General features: G+C 37.8%; 3 protein-coding genes across 3 annotated transcripts in view; all 3 read right to left on the reverse strand.

Moving 5' to 3' along the window:
• Nucleotides 1-11,667, reverse strand: part of LOC108573358 (adenylate cyclase type 2) — a 15,920-nt gene extending 4,253 nt beyond the window's left edge. The window contains exons 1-13 of the mRNA XM_017935771.1: nt 11,255-11,667; nt 9,334-9,503; nt 7,442-7,774; nt 7,137-7,331; nt 6,929-7,035; nt 6,166-6,277; nt 5,966-6,093; nt 5,746-5,904; nt 4,479-4,617; nt 4,106-4,176; nt 1,848-1,953; nt 1,557-1,621; nt 1,257-1,430 (exon numbers count right to left, since the gene is read on the reverse strand). Of these exons, the coding sequence (XP_017791260.1) occupies nt 1,257-1,430; nt 1,557-1,621; nt 1,848-1,953; nt 4,106-4,176; nt 4,479-4,617; nt 5,746-5,904; nt 5,966-6,093; nt 6,166-6,277; nt 6,929-7,035; nt 7,137-7,331; nt 7,442-7,774; nt 9,334-9,503; nt 11,255-11,288 (1,793 nt within the window). The 5' untranslated portion in view covers nt 11,289-11,667. The remainder of the gene's footprint in view (nt 1-1,256; nt 1,431-1,556; nt 1,622-1,847; nt 1,954-4,105; nt 4,177-4,478; nt 4,618-5,745; nt 5,905-5,965; nt 6,094-6,165; nt 6,278-6,928; nt 7,036-7,136; nt 7,332-7,441; nt 7,775-9,333; nt 9,504-11,254) is intronic.
• Nucleotides 11,668-12,211: 544 nt separating this feature from the next.
• Nucleotides 12,212-15,972, reverse strand: LOC108573286 (histone-lysine N-methyltransferase E(z)). The gene is made up of 12 exons (XM_017935683.1): nt 15,814-15,972; nt 15,418-15,731; nt 15,109-15,336; nt 14,779-14,995; nt 14,545-14,568; nt 14,128-14,228; nt 13,843-14,023; nt 13,357-13,734; nt 12,949-13,239; nt 12,663-12,845; nt 12,409-12,574; nt 12,212-12,345 (listed from the first exon to the last, which is right to left on the reverse strand). Exons 1-12 carry the CDS (start codon nt 15,947-15,949, stop codon nt 12,285-12,287), a joined length of 2,280 nt encoding a protein of 759 aa, XP_017791172.1. The 5' UTR covers nt 15,950-15,972; the 3' UTR covers nt 12,212-12,284.
• A 961-nt stretch (nt 15,973-16,933) lies between these two features.
• LOC108573207 (Niemann-Pick C1 protein-like) overlaps nt 16,934-25,069 on the reverse strand; it is a 13,234-nt gene continuing 5,098 nt past the window's right edge. Inside the window, exons 9-23 of the mRNA XM_017935597.1 lie at nt 23,581-23,783; nt 22,334-22,534; nt 22,021-22,234; nt 21,804-21,920; nt 21,536-21,716; nt 21,306-21,433; nt 20,947-21,204; nt 20,683-20,846; nt 19,460-19,575; nt 19,232-19,368; nt 18,948-19,144; nt 18,581-18,812; nt 18,365-18,478; nt 17,182-17,344; nt 16,934-17,098 (exon numbers count right to left, since the gene is read on the reverse strand). Of these exons, the coding sequence (XP_017791086.1) occupies nt 17,046-17,098; nt 17,182-17,344; nt 18,365-18,478; nt 18,581-18,812; nt 18,948-19,144; nt 19,232-19,368; nt 19,460-19,575; nt 20,683-20,846; nt 20,947-21,204; nt 21,306-21,433; nt 21,536-21,716; nt 21,804-21,920; nt 22,021-22,234; nt 22,334-22,534; nt 23,581-23,783 (2,478 nt within the window). The 3' untranslated portion in view covers nt 16,934-17,045. The remainder of the gene's footprint in view (nt 17,099-17,181; nt 17,345-18,364; nt 18,479-18,580; nt 18,813-18,947; nt 19,145-19,231; nt 19,369-19,459; nt 19,576-20,682; nt 20,847-20,946; nt 21,205-21,305; nt 21,434-21,535; nt 21,717-21,803; nt 21,921-22,020; nt 22,235-22,333; nt 22,535-23,580; nt 23,784-25,069) is intronic.

The following is a 25,069-nucleotide window of genomic DNA, read 5'->3' on the forward strand; positions in this document are numbered from 1 at the left end:
GCTACAATATCACTTAATATATTGTTGACAGCAGGCGCGAATTGTCATCGTGATGAGATACGCTAATTTGCATAATTTACGCCTCTATTGATGAACGAAGTGTCGAAGATTATTTTTGAAAAACTACACTGTCAAGTTTTGAGTTTCGAGATGAATATCATAGTACAGTAATGTCTCTACAAGTGTCAGTCCACAAGGAACCTAAATTTGACACTTGTAGGTGTATGTGATAAACAATTGGCAACCAAACGGTGGCTCTCCCCCTACATTCGACGGATAATGTGTACAGGTATTTAATGTATTTTCTTAGCAATTTGTTTTTGTAATTCATCCAAAGCGATATATTATGAAATTAAATTAATCACTCAATAAGTATTAACACTAGATTGTTTCCTCGATATGGCCATGGTGGTCATCAGTGACTGGAGTGCCTCAAATGTTTAGAATAATTAAAATAAAATAAATGTTATCAACTAAAAATTTTGAACGTCATAGCTAGCTAGACATTATTTTCAATTGAAAAAAAAAAATTATAAAGCATAATACTATAATCCTATGCTTAAAATGTATTTTCTTGTGGCCGCCTGACAGCAACCTGTAAATCTGGCGTGACAGTGAACGTGTTAATAAGTAAATGTTGTTCAAATTATGTCGTGTTTGATGTCATTTTCATCAGAAAAATCTCAGCAATATGTTAAGAAAAATTTCGAGATAAAAAAACGTAAAATTAAAAAAGTTGGATTTAAATCGCTTGGTTGCCTCGACTCACGTTCCATCCTTATCTTTCATTCGCTGTCCTTGTCTTCGTTCGGCAAACTACAAAGGCTCGAAAACAGAGTCCCTGATTCTTAAATTGTCCTGTTTAGGTTCCTTGCTGGTGGCTAATTAGAGAGACATTACTGTACATCGCGTCAGAGCTATCGAGTCTTTATCGTGACAAGATTCGTAACTTACCGGAAAAGTGGCGAAAAGTCATAGAAAACAACGGCGAATATTTCAACGATACAACCTTTTATATATTTCTTTAAACAAAATTTTTATTTTACCAAAAAATCGGAAAGAACTTATTTCTACACCTAGTATAAAAAATACGGTATGATTTTTTTTTGTAAATCGGTCAAAAATGTATACTTTTTTTTGTCAGATCGGTGAAAAAATGCAATACATTTTTCGGTGTGTCGTAGAATTTTAGTAATTTAGTAAGAAAGGATAGAAATCGCTGTTTTTCGGGGTTAACCGTGGCAGAGTGTGCTTACCTTGGTAGATAAATCATTTGAATGCCGAAAATCATGATGTAAACGGTGGTCGATGCGAGAAGATACCATGGATATTGTTCGTCGGTTTGTCGACGGTATCGGATCTCTTGATTATGGTCGTTGAATCGATATATAAGGGGCGATATGCCCTCGATATTACCTTGATACCATTGTCTGTTACGTTCGAACGAACACGCAGAAGAAATTTTAGTAGTTTCCCATTAGTTACGTGAATAAATATTGTACGAGTAGAATTGTAGAGAAAATTAAGGCGCTTTAAGGAGAAAGAGAGCAACTCACTTTGCACAGACGAAACAAGCTGAATCACCGTTTACTAGAAGATTCGAGTCGATCATAGCGATACTCTGCAAAGAGGAAAGGAGAAATATCGAGAGATTAGTAGTTTGTTACAACCGATTCTTCGGAGAAAGTAGCAGATTGTGATAGAAGAAAATGATGAACGTTTTTTTATGCATCGTTGTACGATCTATCTTGCTCTGATCTACTATTAAACGAACATTCATTTGCTCGAACTATAGAAAAGACAAAGTGAATTCAACGAGGACAATGAAAGTTGTAACGGTAACTTACCGTTAGACCTATATTTTTAGCAAGTGTAGCTTCTGCGATATTGGCGAACGGTTTATCTGCACCCCAATATTCCACGTATTTCGTCATTTTGCTGCTTGGTCTTGATCTGTTCAGGGGTAGAGAACGAGAAGTATGAAAGGTGTCTGTGAGTGTCTTCCTACTTTGATAGGATACACGTACACTGGCGTTCATAATTATCAGGACACCCGTTATATTTGTACATGAAGTATCACGTGATTTAAATTAGATTTCTTCGCGAAAGTCCGTATCGTATTGTCACCTAAAGGGGGTGTTCTGGTTTTGAACTTTCATAAAATCAATTTTTCTCTGTTCTGTATTTTCATTTACACTTTTTTTGCATTTGCAAAATGTTAATAAATGTCAGTGTTAAAAAAAAAAAGAATTAGGACACAATTTTCAAACTCGATTTTCTCGAAAACGAGACGTGAAATGAAAAAATGTTATTCCTTTTTTTCCACTTATTCTTGCATGTAGAATCACAACCTGCTCGGTTGTACCATCCGTCCGGTTACACCCTGTATACATTCGTGTAAAAAAAAAACATAGGTGACCTTAAAAAAAAAAAACAGAAAAAAATAGCCTTTGTAAAAAAATTTGGAATCATTTAAATTACGTATAAAAATTTTCTCCCGCCACCATAGTTAGAAAAGATAATCAGATGGCATGTTTTACGCGTATATGTTCGTCCTACCCTGTATATGTTGCATGTACTACGAGATATCGAACTGAATAATTCCTTTTTCCTCATCTTAATAATTTTGTAACGACTCTTTAGATTTAGTTCACGTTCAATAAGTGTCCTAATACCTGTGAACTGGAGTGTACGTACGTATTATACATATGTATAGCCAGCAACGAAATTTCAACAGGCAATGCAATATTTGCGAGGAGCGCAAGCTTCTTCTTGTATGTTCTTTCGGTTATTAAACGATGTCTGCGTGTGTATTGTATATACACGAAATCGTAGGCTGACGTGCTCTAGTGATTTAACATGCTAGGAAAGTTGATCGAAAGTTGCATGTCGTCTGAATTCTCGATTTCTCTTAGCTACATAATCGTGTCAAAATTCCCGTCGTGTTAGACTAGTTATACACATATATACTTGTACATTGTACTATAGGAGATGTATGTACATGTATGATTAATATACATATTATAATGTTACATTGAAAGCTTTATCAAACGAAGATTATTTTCGGTAACTATACATAAATATGTATATACAAGATGATAAGAAAAAGTGGTACTCGCTAAATGACGAAGAAAAGTCCTAATAAACATGGGTCGAAAAATGAATATTTTCAAAGTTGCGAACAACTTTTTGTTTCGGTTAAAACGAGCGATTTTCTGGCTTTAAAAGTTATGGTATCATATGGAAACAATGTATTATCGGTCTTTTTCCACTCTACACACGTGTCATACCATAGGATTATCTTATTACGAGCGAACAGTTAAGTGACTCCCTTTAACCCCTTGACGTATGACTTCTTTTCGTGACTGTGCATCTACGCGTCAGCCATTTCCTGTTTTAGTACTATATTAAGTAAGAAAAGCTGATGTATTATAGATTAATTATTTGCCAATCTTCAGTTTTGTAAATTAAATCGAAAATTGGAATTAAAATGAATTTTTCTTACTGATATAACTGTTTTTGTCAGATCTTGACCAAAATCTATGACACGAGTCTGACACGTTGTCATATGTTAAGGGGTTAACCGAAACAAAAAATTGTTCGTAACTTTGAAAATATTCATTTTTCGACCCATGTTAATTAGGACTTTTCTTCACCATTTAGAAGTTACGAACCCTTCTTTTTTTTGTCACCTTGTATACGAGCCGTTTAATGCAAAAGTGGTGTAAGGATATCTAGAAAGAAGAATCTCTCGTTATCTAGAAATCGCCTTTTTTTGACTTACACCACTTTCGCATTAAACGGCTCATCTATGTATGTAGGTACGTGTGATAAGAAGTGTGAGATAATTAATCTCTTCAGGGACACCGACACATATGTGTACCTTTAAATTTTCCGAAAATTCCAATATTTGCGATAGAGAAAATGTGAGAAACACAATCTCTCAAAATCTCCTAAGGAAAGTAGTTTAATTGCTATCGATTTAACATGAATATAAATGTAACTACATAAAAAGTTAGATGAATATTTTCTAATTTTAAAGAAAATCGTCCCTGAAGAGGTTAAACGAAAGGATGATGGATTGTTTCATTGTGATTGTGTTCACCTTGACGGTATGGAGGCAAGGCCGCGTGCGCGCTCGCCACTATCGTCCGTGCGATTCTCTCGGCTGGTTTTCTGACACAACACGAGAAAAATCATTGCGCAATTTATCTTATTATTGTACGTGCAGTACGCGTATGCTGCGTAAGAACGGTTAGATCGCAAGATCGTTCAAAATTTTGCACGACGCGAGGATATCACAAATATTTATTATAGGTATTTAAGTAACTTGTTGAAAAGGAGGAAGCAAAGGAGAGAAAAGAAACGATACGCTGGAGGAATAGGAAAAGATCGCGAATTTTCGAGAATACCGTTTCCTTTCCACTTTTCACTCGTAACAGTTCTCAACCTCACGTCGTGAATTCGGTCGGTCTTACCTCTGGCGACGGCGGTATTATCAAAAAAGTTTCTACGTTGTGCTGGGCGAGATAGCTCTCCCGCGATCCTCCGTTACCAGGTTCGACTTGAAACCGATCTCCAAGTTGAAGCATTGTCGCTTTAGTTATATGCACTCTCCTTGAAGCGAGAAACAAAATGAAGTATATATTATACGTAGATAGGTTTGCCATTTATAAAAACGCTGATCTAGAATAGAGAGCATTAAAAACCCCAGAATCTTCCGCCTGAAACCCGGACACTTCTATTTTTTTAGACTAATTACGATATTCCAAGGTAAAAATTTCTGTCTTGTGTTCGCAGTTAGACTGCTTCCGATGCGTCTGATGCGAACGCAACATTTGAGAATCGCTCCTAGAAAAACAGGTGCATTGTTGTCCAGTATATTATTACAGGTGCGTCTGACGCGTGCTAGATCACCGCATGCAACGCACAGATAACGTGATAACACGGATAGTCGATGGGTTCTAACGGTTCGGGCAGTAAACAAACATCGGAAAATTCGGATCACTACAGAAAATCCCTCTGGACGCTTTAAAAGCTAGGACAAATCCGGGTAAACCCGAACGTATGGCAACCCTTCGCATAGAAGATATACAGGGTGAGTTAGCTAAGACTAGAGCCTGAAATATCTTCGGAAATGGCATTATAGGGAACGACGAGCTGAAAAATATACGATTCCGTTAAAAAAAAACCAAAGAAAAAACTGATCACGTCAATTTATGTCCCTCTTGATACCATTCAACTTTTGTCTGAAATATTTTTCGGTGTAATCGACACTTTCGAAGATATTTCAGGTTATAATCTTGGGCCACGCGAAAGCGGCCATCTAATTATCTTCTCTAACTATAGTGGTAGGAGAAAATTCTTAGATGTAATTTAAATGGTTTCGAAGGACGAATAAGATGGAATAAAAATTTCTTTATAAATGCTATTTTTTCTGTTTCTTTGTTTTTTTAGATCACTTATGTATTTTCACATGAAAGTACATATTTTTTTCTACTGTATGTTATAGCAGACATTAATAATAATAAGAACTTAGACTTTAAAATAATTAATTAAATGTAAAACTTCCTTTCATTTTTTGCTATTTCTTCCAGAAAAAAAACCATTTCAATTACGTGTACAAATTTTCTCCTACCACCATAGCTAGAGAAGATAATTAGGTGACCTGTTTTACGTGGCTCACCTTGTATACACAATATAAAGAGAGAATAGGAGGGAAAAGGAAGGGTAAAGCAAACTTACCCCGGTAAACCACCGCTTTCCATGTGATTCGCCAGCGTAACGTCGTCGCTCCACACGTCGAATTGCCATTTTCTCAGGCCGAGTACACCGCACAACACGTTTCCGGTGTGTATTCCTATTCGCATGTCCACGTTGAACCCCGTTGCGTCACGAACGAACCTAGCCGTGCAATGCGATCGAGTTGTCAACTTTTCTCTTTGCTGCATCTTTCTTCTCTTACCTGATCGCGTCTATCATCTGCAAGCCCATATTTACACAGTTGTACGCGTGATTCGGCCGAGAGACCGGCAATCCGGAAACGCAGTAGTAACAATCACCCAGGATCTTGATTCTCATGCATTGATTATCCTGAAAAAAATTTCACGTGCAAATTTACGAACGACCGAGAGAAAAGATGCCATTTCCTGGTAAAGATCTTACCTGAGCAATTTGATCGAATCTTCCGAACAGTTCGTTCAACGTTTTCACGAGATCCGGGGCGGACAGTTGTTCCGAGAGCGGTGTAAAATTCACAATGTCCGCGTACAAAATGCTGATTCACGCGGCGATAGGAAAGGAAGAATCATCGTTCGTTTGTTATCGTATCAGAAAATTACAAGTAGACGAACTTAATTTTAACCCTCGGACAGCGAATGGCGCGACAGTCGCACGCACGACGGTCGCCGGGTCAAATATGACCCAGCGGTAAAATCTTTTCGCACTCAAGTGAAACCGCATTTTTTTTTCTACAGTATTTTACTAGGCATTGTGTTGTTTAACACGTTGAATGCCGTGGGGGTGATCGGTGACCGGCGGTCTCAAAATTAGTAAAAGCATTTAATTTGAATAAATGGTAGTATTTGTGAAATTTTCACCTAATGCATCACACAGCATATTTAAATAGTTTTAATTCTAACTATTGACATAGTATTTATGCATAGTGCAATGTGTTGTATTAGAATAGAAAATTCTTTTCGGCACCGTGGACAAGTTACGTAGAATTGGTCCGGCAAAAATTATACAAATATATTGTGATTAAAATAACGACAAATATTTATAAGGAGAGGAGAGACTTGGTATCAAATGTCGGTCGAAACGAGAGACATCTGAAAGCTGGGTCACCGGTGACCCGACCACCGTCGTCCGAAGGTTAACAGTTAAACTGATCGGCATTGTCGCAATTTATCTGTTACGAATATATTACCTAACGTTGTTATGCCGCTGCACGTACATTTCGTGGAATCTGGTTTGCTTGTGTTTGCTAGCTTCTTGACACGCGTCCGCCATTTTCAACATAATGCTCCTTTTCACCTGTCTCAATTGTCGAAGTTGCGTGAACGCTTGCTTTAACGAAGCTACCCTCGACGAATGGAGAATTACATCGCGTCGTCGAGTAGAGAAGGTAAACTCACCTCAGCAGCGATGTATGCTGGAATAACGCTCAACAATAACTGTTCCTGTTGCTCCCTTTCGCACTCCAGCTTTATCCTCGACTCCATGATCGTCTTCGTTCTGGAGAACGTTCGATTGTGCGCCTTCGCCGTTAATACACTGTAATACGAACCGGCCAGAACTGCCGCGAACAGAAAGACGATCTCGCTGCACGTCTAAATGAAACGACCGATCAAACGATTGTACAATTGTATTTGACAAAATTGCACACTATGTATCAGACGGTGGGCACTTTTCTCGGAGTGCGAGAAAAAGAGGTGCGTACCTGGGCTATCTGGTAGTAGTTGGAATGGTCGACGAACGCTAATTGTCCGGCCAAGTGGGCAACGATCAGGATAATTGCAAGGATCGTCGGTTTCTTTTGGCGAGTGTCTCTCGGCAATACGGCGATCATTGCAAGTATCGTGATGAACAAGGCTACCGGAGCACGGAGAACTATAATTCCAATGCCTAAGATGACGGAGGCAACGAATCCTAGAAGAAATCTAGTTTTAGCGGACGTTAAAGTCGACGGTAGTTGCGTTAAAAGTAGCAGGCTCAACGATGAGATTAATAAGATCGCCAGGCTCGACGCAGGCACGACCACTTTCCTTAAATCCTGTAAGAACACGAGAAGAAAAAGAAAAAGAAGAAGAAGAGTGTGTGGATAGAAGAGAAAAGACGCTAATTTATAGGATACAGATGATAATTTCATGTTCAACCGAATTTAACATATAACTTACGAGTAAGAGCCAATATTCTTCGCATCTTTTTTTCCCTGCTATTTCCCTTGTTTTTAACCCTTTGCGGACGGAGGACTGTGTGTTGTCGAACTACTGATTACTTGTGCAACAGGGAGTTCCGTTTCCGGTGAGGGATCAGAGGGAAGAAACGACGAAAATCGAAGAAAGTGAAGAGGGAGTGTGGAGGAATTATCCATTTAAGAGGTGGAAAGAGGGGAGTGAAGGAAGAAAGGAATGAAAGTAGAAATTGTGGTGAACAAGAACGTGGAAATTGAAGGTTAGGAAGCGTGTAAAGAATAGGCGATAGGAGAGACAACTGGGGGGAGAAAAGACAAAAGGATAGGAGAAAGGAAGGACGGTCGGTAAAACAGGAGGATGAGTAGGGGAAGAGAGAAGCAAGAGGATAAAGAAGGAAAAATAGGAATAACGAAAAGAGGGGAAGAGAAGGAAAAAAAAAGGAAAGATGACGGAGAAGAAAGAAAGAAGCAATGATAGAGGAACGAGTAAGCAGAATAGGAGAAATAAGAAGGATCAGAAAGGGGAATGAAGTTGGTAGTAGATAGTTGGTGCAAGAGGAAAAGAGAGGAGGAGGAAAGGGAAGTGGACATGCTGAGAGGCAAAACAAAACAACAGATTACTTGTGTAACACATAATTAGGTCACTAGTTTTCTTATACGAAAATTACATTTCCTTCAAATACAGGTAACTCCCGTATAACACGGTTTCGCTCTAACACGGTTCGAGAATTAGGGGAATACCCGAACAATATGGAATATAATAAGAGCTTTCGAAAGCACAAAATATTTCATTCGAAATTAGGGAAATCCCCGAATAACACGGAACGTAATAAAAGCTTTTAAAACCAAACATGTCTCATTTGAAATTTTTCATTCGAGCGTGGATGTTTTTTTCGTGGAGTATTAAGTACATACATTTTAAAACTTTGCGTTTTTCTTTTTACTACATTATACATAGATTAAAAATTTTCAGGTGAGTAGGTATTATTCGACCTTCTTTAAAGATATGGTAATTGTGTTTTCCATTTTTTTTTAATTAATTTGCAGACCTGAATTATCTCTGGCGGAAATAAAAAAATACATATTATTTTTATTTAATACGTACTAATATGTTACACTTTTGGCGAAAATTGCTTTAATAAAGATATTTCTCTTAATTATAAAAATATAATATTTTTTCTTTCATTTTTGGAACCGAATTTTTGGATTCGCATAACACGCCATTTTTTAAGAACCAAACAACCGTGTTATACGGGAGTTACCTGTACATGAGTTCACGATCACTTCAACTATTTTTATTGCTAAAAAAATATGAGTTTATTGGTTGCGTTCGTAGTTTTGCGAACGCATATGTGAGTCTATCGTCCTCAAAGGGTTAATTTTTTCCGAAAATTCGTGTCTTCGCTGGGAAAATTTACCTGATAATTGTTTATGCAAAGAGCACTTAGAGCAGAACTCGATGCAATGACGGCGACGAATAAGGTACCGGTGTAGAGGGATGCTGTTAACTTTCCCTCGTATTTGTCGCGCAGTTGTTCCAGTTCTTCGACGCCAGCTTCCCTTGCGATACTACTGTTCTCTGATTTCTCTAGAATGTGTACGCGTACACGTGTTATGTTTAGGATACGTTAGCCATTGAACGAAGTGAAGGATCAAATGTATGATAGTGGAGGCGAGAAATAACTATAAATCTTGTTAGCTGTTTTAAAATTCCTTTGAACTGGCCGACAAAGAACGACGAACAATAGAAAAGTTTCAAAGAAATAGTTTTCGCAGAAAATTGTAATAACAATGGTGTCTAATACTTTTGGCCAAGGATGTACAATATACGTTACTTCAGTAGACATTACAGAATCAGGATTAAGCCTTCCTTCCTTTCTTTCTTTCATCCCTATTATCGTACATAAGAGCCGTTTAAAGCAAAAGTGGTGTAAGTCAATTTTTTGCCTCTGAGTTAACACCACATCTCGAAAGCTTCCTTCTGTTTTGTGCAGAAGTGGTGTAAGTATATCTTCGTTAGTTTCTCGGTAGATGGCAAAATAAATAAGAACCACCCACTCGAATGGCATGGACGCTATATGCAAGAACGGCGTAAGTCGGTCTTTGGTGTGAGATAAATGACATTGGACTTCTGGATTTCGAAGAAGAAGCGAGCGATGAATAAGAGCTTAACGTTATCGCTAACCACAAAGTTTCTGCGTCATAATCGTTATTATTTTTCGATTTAAATTCCTGACAATGTAAACCACATTTTATTCATTTTTTTTTAAATAATTTGTTTGGTAATTAACAAAGCAATAGAAACATAATGTCTACTTCAACAAACAGATCCCTTTTTTTATTATGTCTAATAAAATTACCTTCCCGGTTTGCATGAAAATGGTGTAAGTCGGAAGAATATTGAATAAAATACACTTGATTTTCGGGGCAAAATGGCATTATTAGCTTAAGATATAACTATACAGGGGCTTGCATAAAAGAGATTTAACATTCGTTCATATTCCTGAATTTTACCGAACTTTTACTTTATCCCTCGTTATCTAGAAATCACCTTTTTTGACTTACACCACTTTCGCTTTAAACGGCTCATATGCACATGTACATATATCTTCCGAGGAACATTTCTTCTTTATCTCTACTATTATTTGGAAATAATCACGATTAGATATATTTGTTATGTTTTTATTAAAAAAAAAAAAAAATATCAAAAAAAGCGGTAAGAAGTGGGGTAGAACATGGAACGAGTTTACGGTTCCTTCTCGCAGCGCGCTTTTAGCTTCCGCAGTTGGCTGATTGCCAAAACGCGAACTATTTTTGTTGCATCTCGTCAGATATTTTCACTTTTTCCCTTATTCATAACATGACTACTTCCTCTCCATACTGTCAACTATAATAAGTTCTATGAAAGAGAATTTGCTTCTCTCTTTCTCTGAATGATCTGCCTCGTCTGCACGTGATACAACGATCAAACGAGATTATTACATATTCACGAATAGAGGTCAACGTCAATTGTTACTAACTACGGTTCAAGTTCACTCGGATAAAATACTTGTTGAACTCAGAAATCCCTTTTTCGACTTGCTAACAATTTTTTCCCAATCTACGGACAAATTTTTTTTACTCTGCGGAATACACAACAGTGCGATAAGGATAATCTTCTTAGGGTTAGGTATCCTCGAAGGATACTATCTATCTACAATTTGACGCGAACCTATCAATTTCTAATACAGTTTACTTAAAAACAGCCAAGAGTTCTTTTTCACGATTTACCATCGAGCATTTGTTGTTAATGTTCAATAACAAAAAGGTGATATGATCCATGTAAATTCAGAGGATTACCTTCTTCTTCTCCCCCTCCTCCTCCTCCTCCCATAATGACTCCAAAATCTTCCGTTCTTCTTTCCGATTTGAATCGCTTCGATTGCTCGGCTTTTTCTCTTATCTATTATTCGATATTTCTGTCGTTCTCTTCTTATTAATTTGCTTTAGATCAGCCACTTGAAACTCTTTGTTTTTATCAGTGTTCCTCTGATCAATGAAAAGATTTCGAAATGTAAATGAATGGCAAATGTAAATTATTCGATTGGTACGAGTGCCGTTTCTGTCATTACTAACGTTTGCTGGCTGTATCGGTGACTAAAACGTTTACTAAATTGTTTTGAAACATGTAATTATATGTTGGTAACGTAGAGATTTAACAGATGCAACAACGATAATTCGATAAATATGCACACCAACAACTCGAGCGACCGTTCTTGTAGATACAACGATTGCAACTGGTGGCCGAATTATGAGCCAAGTTTATCGCAAAGCATTTCTACGATTCGTTTAGGGTAACTCCATTGCAAGTTCCACGACATGCATACATATGTACTTTCAACCAAGGCACAGATCATGTATCAACGTTTTCCTTCTTCTTTGTTTACACTGTTTATTTGCTTTCGCTATCGAAAGTGTGACTTTTTTTAATCAACCGATGTTTCTTTGTAATAAACAAACTACATAGAACTGATTGTAAGGTACGTGAAATTCAGTTATATCGATGGTAAAGATGTTTATGAGTGAAAACGATCAAGTTGTAAATTATGAAACGCGTTCCACGATGAGAGATCATAAGAAAACAATAGAAACGTCTTACTTTTTAAAATATATTTTATTAATTGACATTGCTAATGATACAAGTTTATTGTGTATTGGTTCGAGAACTTTTCAACGTAAGCTATAACATAGATTCGATGAACTTATTTGTGATGTCAGGTACCCAACATTTTTTTTCTAGTTCTCTCTTTCTCGCTCTCTATCGCTCATTCGCTCCCTCTCATACGTCTCTTATTTATGTACAATATTACTTAATAGATTCTGTTTCGCGTTATAAAAATTCCATTTCACGTTCAATACCCACGAATTTCAATTGCTCCGTTGGTCCGTATCTGCAAGAGGAAAGAAAAATTGTACATACGTGTACGCAAAGAATAAACGCTTGAATGCTTTACCTGTAATCGAAAAATAATTCCTCGCCAGGTTGAATAGCTCTTTTTGCAAAAATACCTATTCTGTGGTCGCCGTTTACCATCATTACTTTTGCGTAACAGTTTGGATTTATCGAATGATTGGCGAATCTTATCTTGTTACCCTTACGAGTAGCATCCACGACGAAGTCTAAATGTTGAAGATGCGTTTGTTTTTCGATTTATAAGAAACTGTAAAACTTGAGAAAATTGAATGTTTTTTAAAACATTATTCTTACCATTGTTAAGATTGAAGAGGAAGCTACACATGTATTTATCATATACTTTGCCTCGTCTGTCTGCTTCATCTTGACTTATGATTTCACCGCAGTATTCCGATATGAATTCATTTTTTGCCGCAGATTCTTTCAGAAATATTCCCCAACCAGCCACGTCGGACGGTGCCATTAGAAGATGTTTGTCTAAAAAATATTCGCAGCTACAGTAAAACATCACGATTCCAGGATTTACGACTCTTCTTATATGTTTCTTTTCATTTTAAAGATAAAGGTACGTGTTACGTACGGAGACCACGTTGAACGCTGACGTTTTTGCAAGATATTTTGGTGATATGAAACTGATCTGCTCCGCACGTTTGACACAAGTCTGGATCACACTCCCGTACGGCTAAGTAACAGGGACATTGTTTCGTGTTACACTGAGCTTTGCACCTACATCCTGGAAAACGATTTTGGCATTCACTGCTGCATTGGCAGAACTTCTCACAGAAATTTTGAGCTTGTATACACGGACAAGAGTTGTCGCATTGTCTTCCCGGATGGTCACATGGCGCAAAATTATGGACATGATTGGCACCTGAAAAACAAAAGGTAACTAGTACGTAGTTAGTCGACAGACAAAGAGAGATTTCGATATGTATTAAATTTCAAATGAAAACTGTAACGTCTCTTAATTCTTTTAATTGAAATTTACCAGAATCCTTTTTCAGCTGTATCTTTCTACAGTGCATAGACCAAAGACGATGTTTCTTCTTCTTCTTTCGTGGTGGAGTAAAGTCTTTCAAATTTTCAACAGCTGGAATGTCTGAGGCTTCCTTCTGTGCAAATTGATAGACTTCTTGACACGTTTTTGTCAGCATTATCTGTGCTAATGCGCATGGATTACCAGGAAAAGCTTTATGAAGAGCTCGAAACAAACTTTGTTCCGAACCTGTCCACGAAAGTTCGCTTTCCGTTTTGACTCGTTTATCCAGCCCCAAAAGCGTAAACGGCGCTTGATTTTCCGGCTGATGAGCTTGATCCTCCATCGATTCTTCAGATTTCGTCTCTTTATTCACGTTCTGCTTAAAATCTGCACACGGGACAGCATCGTACGAATTTTTATTTGTCATGGCTTTGATCGGTACACATATATGTATATATGCAAGTATGTATGCCCTTGAATGCATCATCACTTTACCTTGGCAACCACCTCCCTGACTGTATTTATTGCTGTCGTTGCTATCTTCGCTGCTCGCTTCGTTTCCAGAATCTACACTTGCTTGTTTCCGCACCTTTCGAGGTCCACCGGCGCGCTTCTCGTCGCTCTCTTCATCCTTAATATCTGCCGCTTGAGCTGCAAGTTTCTCCTTCATTCCCTCCTACGAATAAAAGATATTTTCCATTCCATCGAGTATGTTCGACCATCACACCAGTTGTGTTCTCCGATAATTTATCGCATGTGCATTCTTCCTGCACTTTTTACCAAATGCATGTAACATTCTGTCCCGCACGCTTCGGAAAAAGGTTTCAGATCAGGCCCTTTTCGCTTCTGCAAATTCGGTCCTGGGTGACATACTTGAAGACCTATAAGTAACAATAGAAATTCAGTACGAGCTGTGAATTCCTAGGTAAAATAAAATTTAGTCGTGGATGGAGTAGAATTTAGTAAGAAGTGGAAACAGCGTTGAACGATGAACGAAATATGATTGCGGTCATACGAGTTGTTGATGGCGTCTCCATGCTAGACAAAACACAACGCAACAACAATAACGACGCCGATGACGACGACGACGACAACGGCAGAAAAAAGAAAAAAAAAAAGAAACAGAAAAAAGAAGGGAAAGAAATAAGAAGCGTTCGTTTGAATACGATCGTTTTTGTATGCAGTGTTGTTCTTTACCTGGCGGCGACGCTCCCCTGGCTGCTACAATAAATTGGCAATCATAAATGATCGTAATTACCAGATACTTAACTTAGGACGCGAAGGGGTGGGGTGGGGTGGGTTATGGTAATACAGAAAATACGGTTATACGTTAAGTTATATCTCGGCATGGGTAAATATTTGGTAAATAAACGAACGTAATCAATTTAAGAAGAGCGAACGTTACGCATTTCTTGTTACTATTATACTCACGATGTAGAAAACAGTCATATTTGAAGCATCTTCTGCAGAACAGAGTATGAAAGGAATGCATAGTTTGTTCCCTAGGCACACTCTTCGCGTTCACTCCGTCTATATTCGGCGTACATTCTGGCGGCAAAACGTTCGGATCCGACCTTTCTGTCAATTCTATATATTTTTCTTTCAATTCTTCCGGTTTACCTTTGTCCGGGAACATACTAGATATCGCCTAAAGGATTCACCCAGAAATATTATAAATGTCGCGAACAAAGGATGGACAAGATGATTAATAATATTATATATATATATAAATGTGTATGTATATATACGTGTGTCACTTGCATTGAATATATGCATAGAGGGAAATAGGTTTTTATTAGTTTTATTTTCTTCAGACGACTTTTCAACTTTGACATCTGCTTTTCTATCTTTATCCTTATCATCTTCCTTTTCCTTCCCCTTCTTGGTCTGTTCTCTTTCCTTGTCATCCTTCTCATACTGTACCAAAGCATTTACCAGATCGACAAAAATGGAATCATCCATGAAACCTGATTCCCTATCTCCGTGTACCTAGGATTGGTGGAGCAAACTTAATTTTCTTTGCAAATCAGTTAGAGACTGTTAGATCAGTTACAGATCATAATTGCATACCTTTCCATCGTAATTTTTTATCAGTTCCTCAATAAATGTACCATCCTGATCTAAAATTTCATCTCCCATATAAGGTATGTTGTGTAATACAGTTTCATCTTCAACCATGAAATTCTGTTGTATGGGAGCCCAGGTATACATGGTCGGTATCGGAGTAACTGCATTAATAATTTTAACTGGACAGGATTGTATGTCACCATCGGAGCTGGTGACTTCTGCTTTTTTCATGCAGGATACATGCGGCGGTATATCTTGCATCGCGAGCCACATTGCCTTTCCGTCTGCCCATCGCTTTTGTTCAGCTACCAAAAGTTCTGACGAATGTTAAAAGCTGCGATTAGCCGAGGGGGAATTTCATTTGAACGTGAACGTACAACGAACATAATGTATACTAACCGGACATAACCTTACGACTATGATTCCAAGCTATTTTCACCTCATCTGCCCGTTTATATCGTTTCATTTGTCGTAAGCGCATATATTCCGATTTGACGCGTTTCCTCCATTCCGCGGACACTTTTGCTTTCGACATTGCAACAGAAAATCAAACGATTATCAAAAACAAACGCTCCGACAAACATTTAAAAGCGTTTCGATCGGTATCATATCCCCTCATCCCGCGCGTTAGTTTACTATGAAAATTTTGTCGTTATTCCACGACGACAGATGTCGCCAATGACAGTTTAGAAGGACGATAACGGTAACAACACTGCAGCAATTCCAAACTCCAGTACAAGCCATTTCACGTCAAATCGATCACTTTTGACAGCATGTCTTCCGATTTTGATAAAATTGTAATATGTTGTAATCTATGTAAAATAACGACGAGTTTATGTCATAATTTTGCTGACTTCAAAATTATTAACAAATTATAACATGTTGAAAATCGCGAAAAAAGGGGTTTTTAGTCAAACATGACTGTACAAACGAATTTTTGTCTCATAAACTATAACACTTACAGAAAAAAAATTTTCGTTTATTTGCATCGCAAAAGATGGTGCTTTCTAAGTATATTTTTAATTTTCATGTATGCACCCTTTCTTCAAAGTGCAAATTGTATATAAATTGTTATTTTACAAAAACGAGCAACTTGTCATGTTCTAAAAATCTGAAAAAAATATCTGTTGTTCTCGATAGTGCACGCTGAATTTCATTTTGCTTATTTCATAATTATAGTAAAATGGTAGAAAAAATATTTTTCTAAGTAGAAAAAGTTTTCGTGAAGTAAAAGAGGATGTAACATTCGGATTATTAAAAAAACATCATAATCCAACGGAAAATTTGTATCACAAAGGGAAAAGGGATCATTTTCATCCTCTTTGTTTCCAATCGCGATATTTTCTCAAAATGAGACCGCCAACGAAAAGCAAAGGTGATCCGACAAGACGTTGCATATTGTGCAAAGGAAATAATTTACGCAAAACAAACAATTTATTATCGTAAAAATCGTAATGTAACGTGCCTTTATTACAAGCTTTTTTACCTTATCGTTAAACTTACATATTACATATCGCGCGTCAAATGGTGTAAATAGTTTTCGCGTGGTCGCGCAATTAAAGCGAGCAAATAAATTATAGAGTGAAATAGTTAGATTAATTTGTTTTGTCAGTGGTGAATGAGATTAGGTTTTAATGTTTTCCATTCGATAGTTTGACAGATTTCGTTTGCGGCCTTGACGGACCTGCAATTTACAAAATTACCTTTCGCAACACATCTATTTAACAATAAAATTGTTGCAACACAGAGGAAAGGAATTGTTCTTACCTATGCAACTTAATAATACCGGTAAAAATATCAGACCATGCGTAGCGCCGAAAAGTACGATACCCAAATACATTCTGAAGTAAAATACTTGGAAGATTTGGGTTTTCGAAAATCCCAGTACCACTATTCCTATAATTTTTGTCAAGGTGATTCCGGAGAAGACCTGCGTCGAACAAATGATACACAATACGTGAAATCGATGGTATTGTTGGAAATGGAATAGATTATATGACATACAGCGACGCCCACTAATATTCGGACACTCTTTAGAACAGTGTAACTTTTTAAAAATTGGATCTAACGACTTGAGCTTTTTTTTAGAAGTTAGAAGTATCAGTATACTAGATGACGTGTACAAAAAATTTGGAAAAAATTGCAATTTGTGGGAATCGCGAAGAAAATTGTAAAGGTCACTTTTTACAACTTTTTAAACTGAGCTTGTAATGAATTTTTAAAACATACGTTTTGTAGATTTATGTCGGTTGATGGAGAAACAAGCGACAGGCATCGAAAGATGTAAGAATCTTCAGATTTATTACAATTGTAGGTGGAAAGTCGTGAAGTAGTACGAATTTCACAATCTTTAGCCCCTTAATGTATGATTTCTTTTCTGACAATGCATATAAGCGTCAGCCATTTAATGTTCTAGTACTGCGTCAGATAACAAAAGCTAATCTGTTACAGATTAATTACATTTAGGAATCCTTGATCTTACGAATTAAAACGAAAGTTAGAATTACAATTAATTTTCCTCACTAATATAACTATTTTTGTTACACCTTGACCAGAATCTCTGCCACGAGTCTGACACGTTGTCATATGTTAAGGGGTTAATCGTTTGTAGCTCATAGCAACATTAACCGATTTCGACGAAATTTTTAGCATACCTATAATTGACACAAATCTACAAAACGTACGTTTCAAAAATTCATCACAAGCTCAGATAAAAAAGTTGTAAAAAGTGACCTTTACAATTTTCCTCGCGATTCCCACAAATTGTAATTTTTTCCAAATTTTCTGCACACATCATCTAGTATACCAATCCTTCTAACTTCTCAAAAAAAAAAAACTCAAGTTGGTAGGTCCAATTTAAAAAAAGTTACACTGTTCTAAAGAGTGTCCTAATATTAGTGGGAGTCACTGTACATGTGTCGTACGATATAACTTGTATCACAATACTCACCGAACTTCCCATTTGGTTAAGCGTATCAGACACGCGATCAATTCTCGTGTATTTTTTGGAATGTAAATACGAATTTATTATATGACTACAAAACTCCACGGATATACCAGTAGCCTGTAAAAAATAGAGGGTTGTAAGCAAAGTGAAGTATGTATACATAACATCGCTCAAGTTACTGCACGTGTTATACTCGTGTACCACCCTCTTTATACATACCATAACTAAGTTAACAAGAGAGACTGCGTTCAATTCGATACTCCACCAATACATAAGGCCTCCTATGTTTATAACGATCATCAGTACCGTTGTTAATACCATTATTGCTGAGAATAACGACAGCCCTGTCAAAAGGGTAGTCACCACAAAGATGACGCAAAGAGAATAGCCCAACGACGATACGGTTTCTTTCCAGATGGTAAGATACTGCTCGTAGAATACATAGGATACGCTGTAAATAATCGAGTATCGTTTATTTGCGTTGTCGACAGAAGAACACGGTCCATTGAGATGGAGTTTGGGAATAACAAGAACAAAGTAACAGGAAGAAAGAGGTAAAGAAACGCGAAGAAGAAGGAATACGTACCTGTATGGGAACACGGTTATCTGTTTATCGGACAAACTTTGATTATTTATCATAGTTGTAATATTTTCGGCCACTATTCTCGCAGATCTTAGAGATTCGTACCAATCCGATGATTTTTTCAGCGGAGTGTGGTACCCCATGAAATAACTGTCTTTAACAGAGTTTAGGCCGGTTATGTCGGTGTAGTAATTCAATGCCTGCAAGTTAAGAATGATGCGTTAAGAGAGAGAGAGAGCATTGGTTTGCATCGAGAGAAGCAAAGATTTAGAGAAAGAATCTCTTACATCGAGATACGAAGATCGACCAGCTTTTGAACAAGTTGGATCTGGAATATCTTGCACGAAGTACGGTATGTACTTTTGAAAACCGTACGCATTTGGACGAGATTCCTCTATGGTAATGTTGCAAGGAAGGCAGTCCCCTACGCAGAAAGAAAGGAAATAATTTTGTAATAAAGCGGAAGGTATTGGATCGTCCTCCTCATTCGCTGGTAAAAATGTACGGAGAATTACTGTTTATGTGCGGACAAAAGGTTTGATTGTTTGCAAAGTATTTGCAGCAACCGGTGATCTTCGACCAGTCCATGTAGTCGTCTATCCAAGATGAAGCTCCTTTCGACAAATAGGACCTGAATATATAGAATTCGACATTGTAGATTCGTGTAGACTGGTGTTTTCGAGATCTGGCGTGTATACAGGATGTCCGAATTTTTTCCGGTCAACTTTTTCTCCCATTACCTTCGTATTTTTGTTAGGACTTTTCTAACGAAGCGTTACATACCGACATTATCTGTTATTCCAAATCGCGCTGTAAGATTTAAGTGTGTTAAGTCTTCGGATTTTCGTTTTGTAAATACCCGAAATTTGGATAACCAATGACTTCCGGGTCTACTCTACTCGCCCTCGAAACCTCGACCTCACAAACCTTAATCTTTTCCTGACTAACTCTGTTTCACCATCGAATTCTGCCCTTGGTATACCAAAACCCCTTACAAATCCTAATCCCCACTCCTCAAGATACGAAGACACGTATCATATGTTCTTCCTCACAAATCACAGAGATTAAGTCTTTTTACCGTTGCACACCGCAGCTCCGTTAAATTATCGAATAAAGTCCGCTAACAATACTTTATTGTACTTTGTCAATGTGTCTCTCCCCGTTCCGTGGTACTTGTACGGTTGTGGCTTAATAAACGATTAGTACACGGAATACAGCAGAAACTTTAACACACACACACACACGTTTGACTGTCACGCCAGATGATGTATTATATTATACTTTATTATTATTGTAGAAATCGAGGAAAAATTTTGAGGTACCCAAGCGGGAATCGAACCCGGGACCTTCAGCTTAGCAGCCGAGGCTTTACTCATTACGCCAACAACTCCCTCTGTACTTTTCCTGGTAGATTTCGTATTTGGGTATGGATACTACATTATTTTTTTTTTTAATTCAAAATAATGTCTATTTAGCTACGATGTTCAAAATTTTTAGTTGGCGATATTCATTTTATTTTAATTATTCTAAACATTTGAGACTCTCCGGTCACTGACGACCACCGTGGCCACATCGAGAAAACAATCTTCGGTCACAGGTGACCAACGTGATAGTCAACGTGTTAAACAACCTATGTTTTCTTCTTACTTATACCCATAGAACATACTGACAAAGTTTGATTGGAAAAAATTAGGACACCCTAGTACGCATGGTTGTAGTAGATACGGATGATACGAACACAGACGGCTGCTTGGCTGCCGAGTAAATTTGCGTGTACAAAGAGTCGGTGTTACACCCTTGACTGCCGCAAATTGCATTTTGAACCGTTCTGTTGCTGTAATCGAGGCCAGGAGTTACCACGAAGTAAACCGGTGGTCCCATCGATAAAAGATCTTCCATAAACTGAAACATTTCAATACGATTTTACACCGTCTCGATGCACATTGCGTATATAAGATTCGACGAGGGGTATAAATATAAATAGCGTACGCTTTCTTCTCACCTGAAAGTACTTCAAAACGTAAGAATCTGCGGGCATCGAGAGTTTTTGATCCAAACCGATACCAATTTTTGGCAATAGAGCAATATGTGTAATCAGAACACCGAGGAATACGATTATCACGATTATTCTGACGGGAGTTTTCATAAGAAAGGGCGTATAGAAACGTTTAAACAGGGTGTGCATCGAACTATAATTTTCTCCGGTTGCAAAATGCTCTGTCTTTGTTTTCACGCAACAAAATACGTCCAGCAGTTTGTTCTGAAACGGAAAAGGGTAGTAAATCGTTGGTGATCTTTCGTAGAGAGTTTCGTCTCGCATCGATAACAATATTTTTCTATTATATCTTCTATTGTGTATACCTGGAATCTTTGCTCGTCCAACGATAGAAGGGCAATGAAGGCGGTTATTTGCAAAAGAAAATTCAGTAAGATAGACATGGATGCGTAGAGCGCGAAAGTGTTCACCGCTGGCATTACCGACAGTGTTCCTGCGAAAAATACAGCCAGTATAGAACGATGCTGGCAATAAGTTGCTGAGCGAAAAATGTCTTAGCAGCAAAGTAGAAAAGGTGAAAGGATACTTGACTAACCGATCAGGAAACATAAGCATTCCGACATACTGGTGAGCAACATCGACGGACCGACATCCGCCAGAATTCTCCCTATGTGTTCAGGTATCGTTTCGTTGGGAAGCTTCGGCTTTCTTTCATGCGTGTGAATTAAAATGAAAATATTGTCCACGCCCACGGCTAATACTAAAAATGGAATTACCTGCGTTCGCCCGCAAATTCAGTCAATTAGTCTGTTGTTCTACATTGTTACGTTACCGACGTTTTGTCTACACACGATATCGCTTACCTCGATTGTGAGAAGTGTCGTTGGTACTCCTATGTAACCAAACACACCAAGAGAACAAGCTACCGATGTTATTACTATGATAACACCACCTGTGCTCAGCATTATCTTGCTGTTTGCCTAGAATTGTATATTGTATATATAATACGGAAGTACATATCGACGACCGGTAATGAAGAAATACGTCTCACGAGATATTCTCAAAAAGTAGGAAACTTACAAAATATTCTTGTATGAAATGCCTCGAACATTTGACCTTGCTCAGGGCAAACCCGACGTATATAAACATCAAGGCGTAACTGAAGATTACAGTAATGATTTCTGCTTTTGACGACCGTTCCAGCTCGTCCTGAATCGATTTCTCCGTGACGTAAGCGACGTCCATGAATTCCGGCCTCTCCTTTCGGACCCATTCTTTCATGAAGTCGAGGAATCTGACGGATCATACAGAGTTATGACATCACAATATCAATTTCATTCGCGTTCTATTATACATACATACGTGTATGTGTATGTATTTGTATATACTTTACCGTTGCTCCCATTTGCGGGCCGATTCAAGCACAGTCTCGTTTAGCGAGTTTTTAACCAGAAAGGATAAGATTATCCCGGTTCCTTTGATATAATCCTTCGAGTCGTAGTTGAACTCATTCTCCTTAAGAAATCCTCCGTATGCTAACGCGGGGAAAACTGGTCCCTTGTACGGCGCCAGACACTCGGGATTATACGGGTTTCTTTTCGATCGTTCGACGTAGACGTTGCAACGAGAAATGGGGGAAAATGGGGAGAAGAATTGAATGACTTTGAAATAATCGCAAGATGTATATGAGCCGTTTATTTTGATAGCGGTGTAAGTCCATTTTCCTGAATATTGAGATATTTAAGGGTTCGCGTTTTAATCGACTGAAAAATATTAACGATCACCAGTAGTCTCACTTTATGTTTCTCGTGGTGACAAATATTGAAACTTTTGAGGTATATCAAATATATCGGAATTGCTCGAAGAAAAATTGGGACTTTGTGACCACAAATTTTCAATAATGCGACTTAAATCATGTTTAATTGCTTAGAATTCAAGGTTTTTCCAAAAAACTATATTATATTCTCAAAAATTTAAATCTTTCATTGGTGTTATGCGAAGCAAAATTGCATATAACTATGAACAGCATTATACATTAAAAATAAAAAAAATATTTGTGGTTTTTAATTTATTAATTTAAAATATCTCCATTGACACCGTGAGAAATGCTTTTGGAATAATCGTGGTGCACAGGTGAAATATAAGGCAACAAATTATTCGTATATGTAAGGCGCTGTGCGACGCGCCTAGGTAACGACCGCGGGACCCAAGCCGCAGGGGGCCTTAGACAAGGATGAGCGCGGGCTGTACCCCCACCGCAAGGCTTGCGCAGTCCCAACGGCCGAGGAAGCGTATAAGAACGGGAAAAAGGGCAGCGGCCCGCACAATATTGCGAATCGTTACCGACAAGCGAACAACCCCGTTATTTTAAAAACGTCTATTTCAAGCGCCGGCATTTCATTCGCCTTACACGTATCTTTATATTTAGCTACGGTTATGAGTTTTTCTGGTAAGTAGAAAACCACCGACGATAATGAATTTTATTTTCGCCAGTTACGATATTTCATGGTAAGATTTAACAACATGTTTCACGTGCAATTCATGCATAATCTCGATTTTTTTTTAAATGGACTTACACCACTGTCAAAATAAACGGCTCATATGAACGACAACTTGTGTAAGCTAGTGCTATCTACTCACTGTGCACACTTGTACAAATGATCCAAATAGTTGACCTCGTATTGACCCGTTGTGTCTGTCTGGTTGAACTGAGTGACATTGTTCAAGAAATAACCCCATACACTTTGCACGGTACAAAGGTCCAAAGTAACTGGCCCGCTGAAATCGTTTTGTACGGGAGCGTAACAGATGCGTTCCAAACCCTCTCCGTCCTCTTGTCCGAGCTTCGTGAATTTCATACAGAGTTTCATATACGTGTAATTATAGTAGCAATAATAATAACAAAGAAGAATGCAAAAAGGAATACGCATCACTAGCGATAGAGATAGAGAGAATATTGAAGCAACAGGGTGTCCAATGTAAAAGTTATATCAGTCACAGGAATTACACGAAACTCCTTCGATAAACATCTCGAACAGCGCAATCTCAACATGAACATACATCAAGAAGCACAGAGAGGGAAAGGAATGCAGACTGTGTGGAGAAGAGGAAGAGACATGGGAACATGTATGGAAAATATGCGGAAGATACAAGGAAGATCTTGGAGAGTGGCAAGGAAATGTGGGGTGAATGTTAGGGGAGGAGGGCGAGGGGGAAGAGTGGATGGTTAACCTGGAAAGGAAAAGGAGGGAGCAGAGGAAACAAATGGAAACAGAGCCGAAGAAAGAAGATTAGTCAGTGAGATGGAGAGCATAAGGATAGTGCAACAAAGTATAGATAATAGATAATAAATAAAGTATATATAGATAGGAGTTAGGATAAGAATATGATAAGGATAAGATAAGAATAGGATGAGCTATTTTATAGTACGATGTACTGTCCGACAAACCTAAAGTGAAGCCTCTGACGTCACAGCCTAGCAAAATGGAGGCAAAATAGGCGGTTCAGGTCATCCCCACTACTCTTGGGTCTTACGCTGCAGGCGCTTGAGAGGAAGTTGCGTTGTAGGTAAATGGTTTAGACAAACGAATTTAAATCAGCTGTCGATAATGTAACACGCTGATAAAAGAACGGAAAACTAAAAATTATTTGGTCGCCTTGTCCTCTTACCTACGTGGCGCGTAAGACATATTTAATAGCGCAGACGTTCATTTCTAAGCGACTCCTACACAATAAATTGTTATTGTAAAGAAAGCCTCAGGAAATGTATTAATATTTTTTAACAGTTAAAAAACTGAAATGTAAATATATTTTTCCTATTCCTGAATAATAAAAGTAGATTTCGGCGCATTAAAAAATTGCTCAAGGAGCTAAAAAATTTTTAGACAGCCACTTGTTACAGCCAATAAAAGTCATCAAACAGCCACTATTTAACGTTAAAATTTTGAAAAATTTGACAAAATCAGACGACATGTCGTCACTTTAACCGTAATATTTCGGCTTTGTTTAAAGATAATATTTCAACCATAGGCTCATTTTATAGCAATAAACGTAGAAATAATCGCTGCTAAAGTTTCAATTGCTAATTTGACACTGTTCCCACTCATAGAATAATTTTGAAAAAATACCA

The sequence above is a fragment of the Habropoda laboriosa genome, unplaced genomic scaffold, assembly GCF_001263275.1.
Source record: "Habropoda laboriosa isolate 0110345459 unplaced genomic scaffold, ASM126327v1 scaffold134, whole genome shotgun sequence".
In the NCBI taxonomy this organism is placed as follows: domain Eukaryota; kingdom Metazoa; phylum Arthropoda; class Insecta; order Hymenoptera; family Apidae; genus Habropoda; species Habropoda laboriosa.

Coding starts and splice junctions, on each gene's coding strand:
- LOC108573286 (XM_017935683.1), bottom strand. CDS start 15,949: ATGTCGAAAGCAAAAGTGTCCGCGGAATGGAGGAAACGCGTCAAATCG. Junction 15,337..15,417: donor TAAAAAATTACGATGGAAAG/GTATGCAATTAT, acceptor CACCAATCCTAG/GTACACGGAGATAGGGAATC. Junction 12,346..12,408: donor GAATTATTTTTCGATTACAG/GTAAAGCATTCA, acceptor TTCCTCTTGCAG/ATACGGACCAACGGAGCAAT.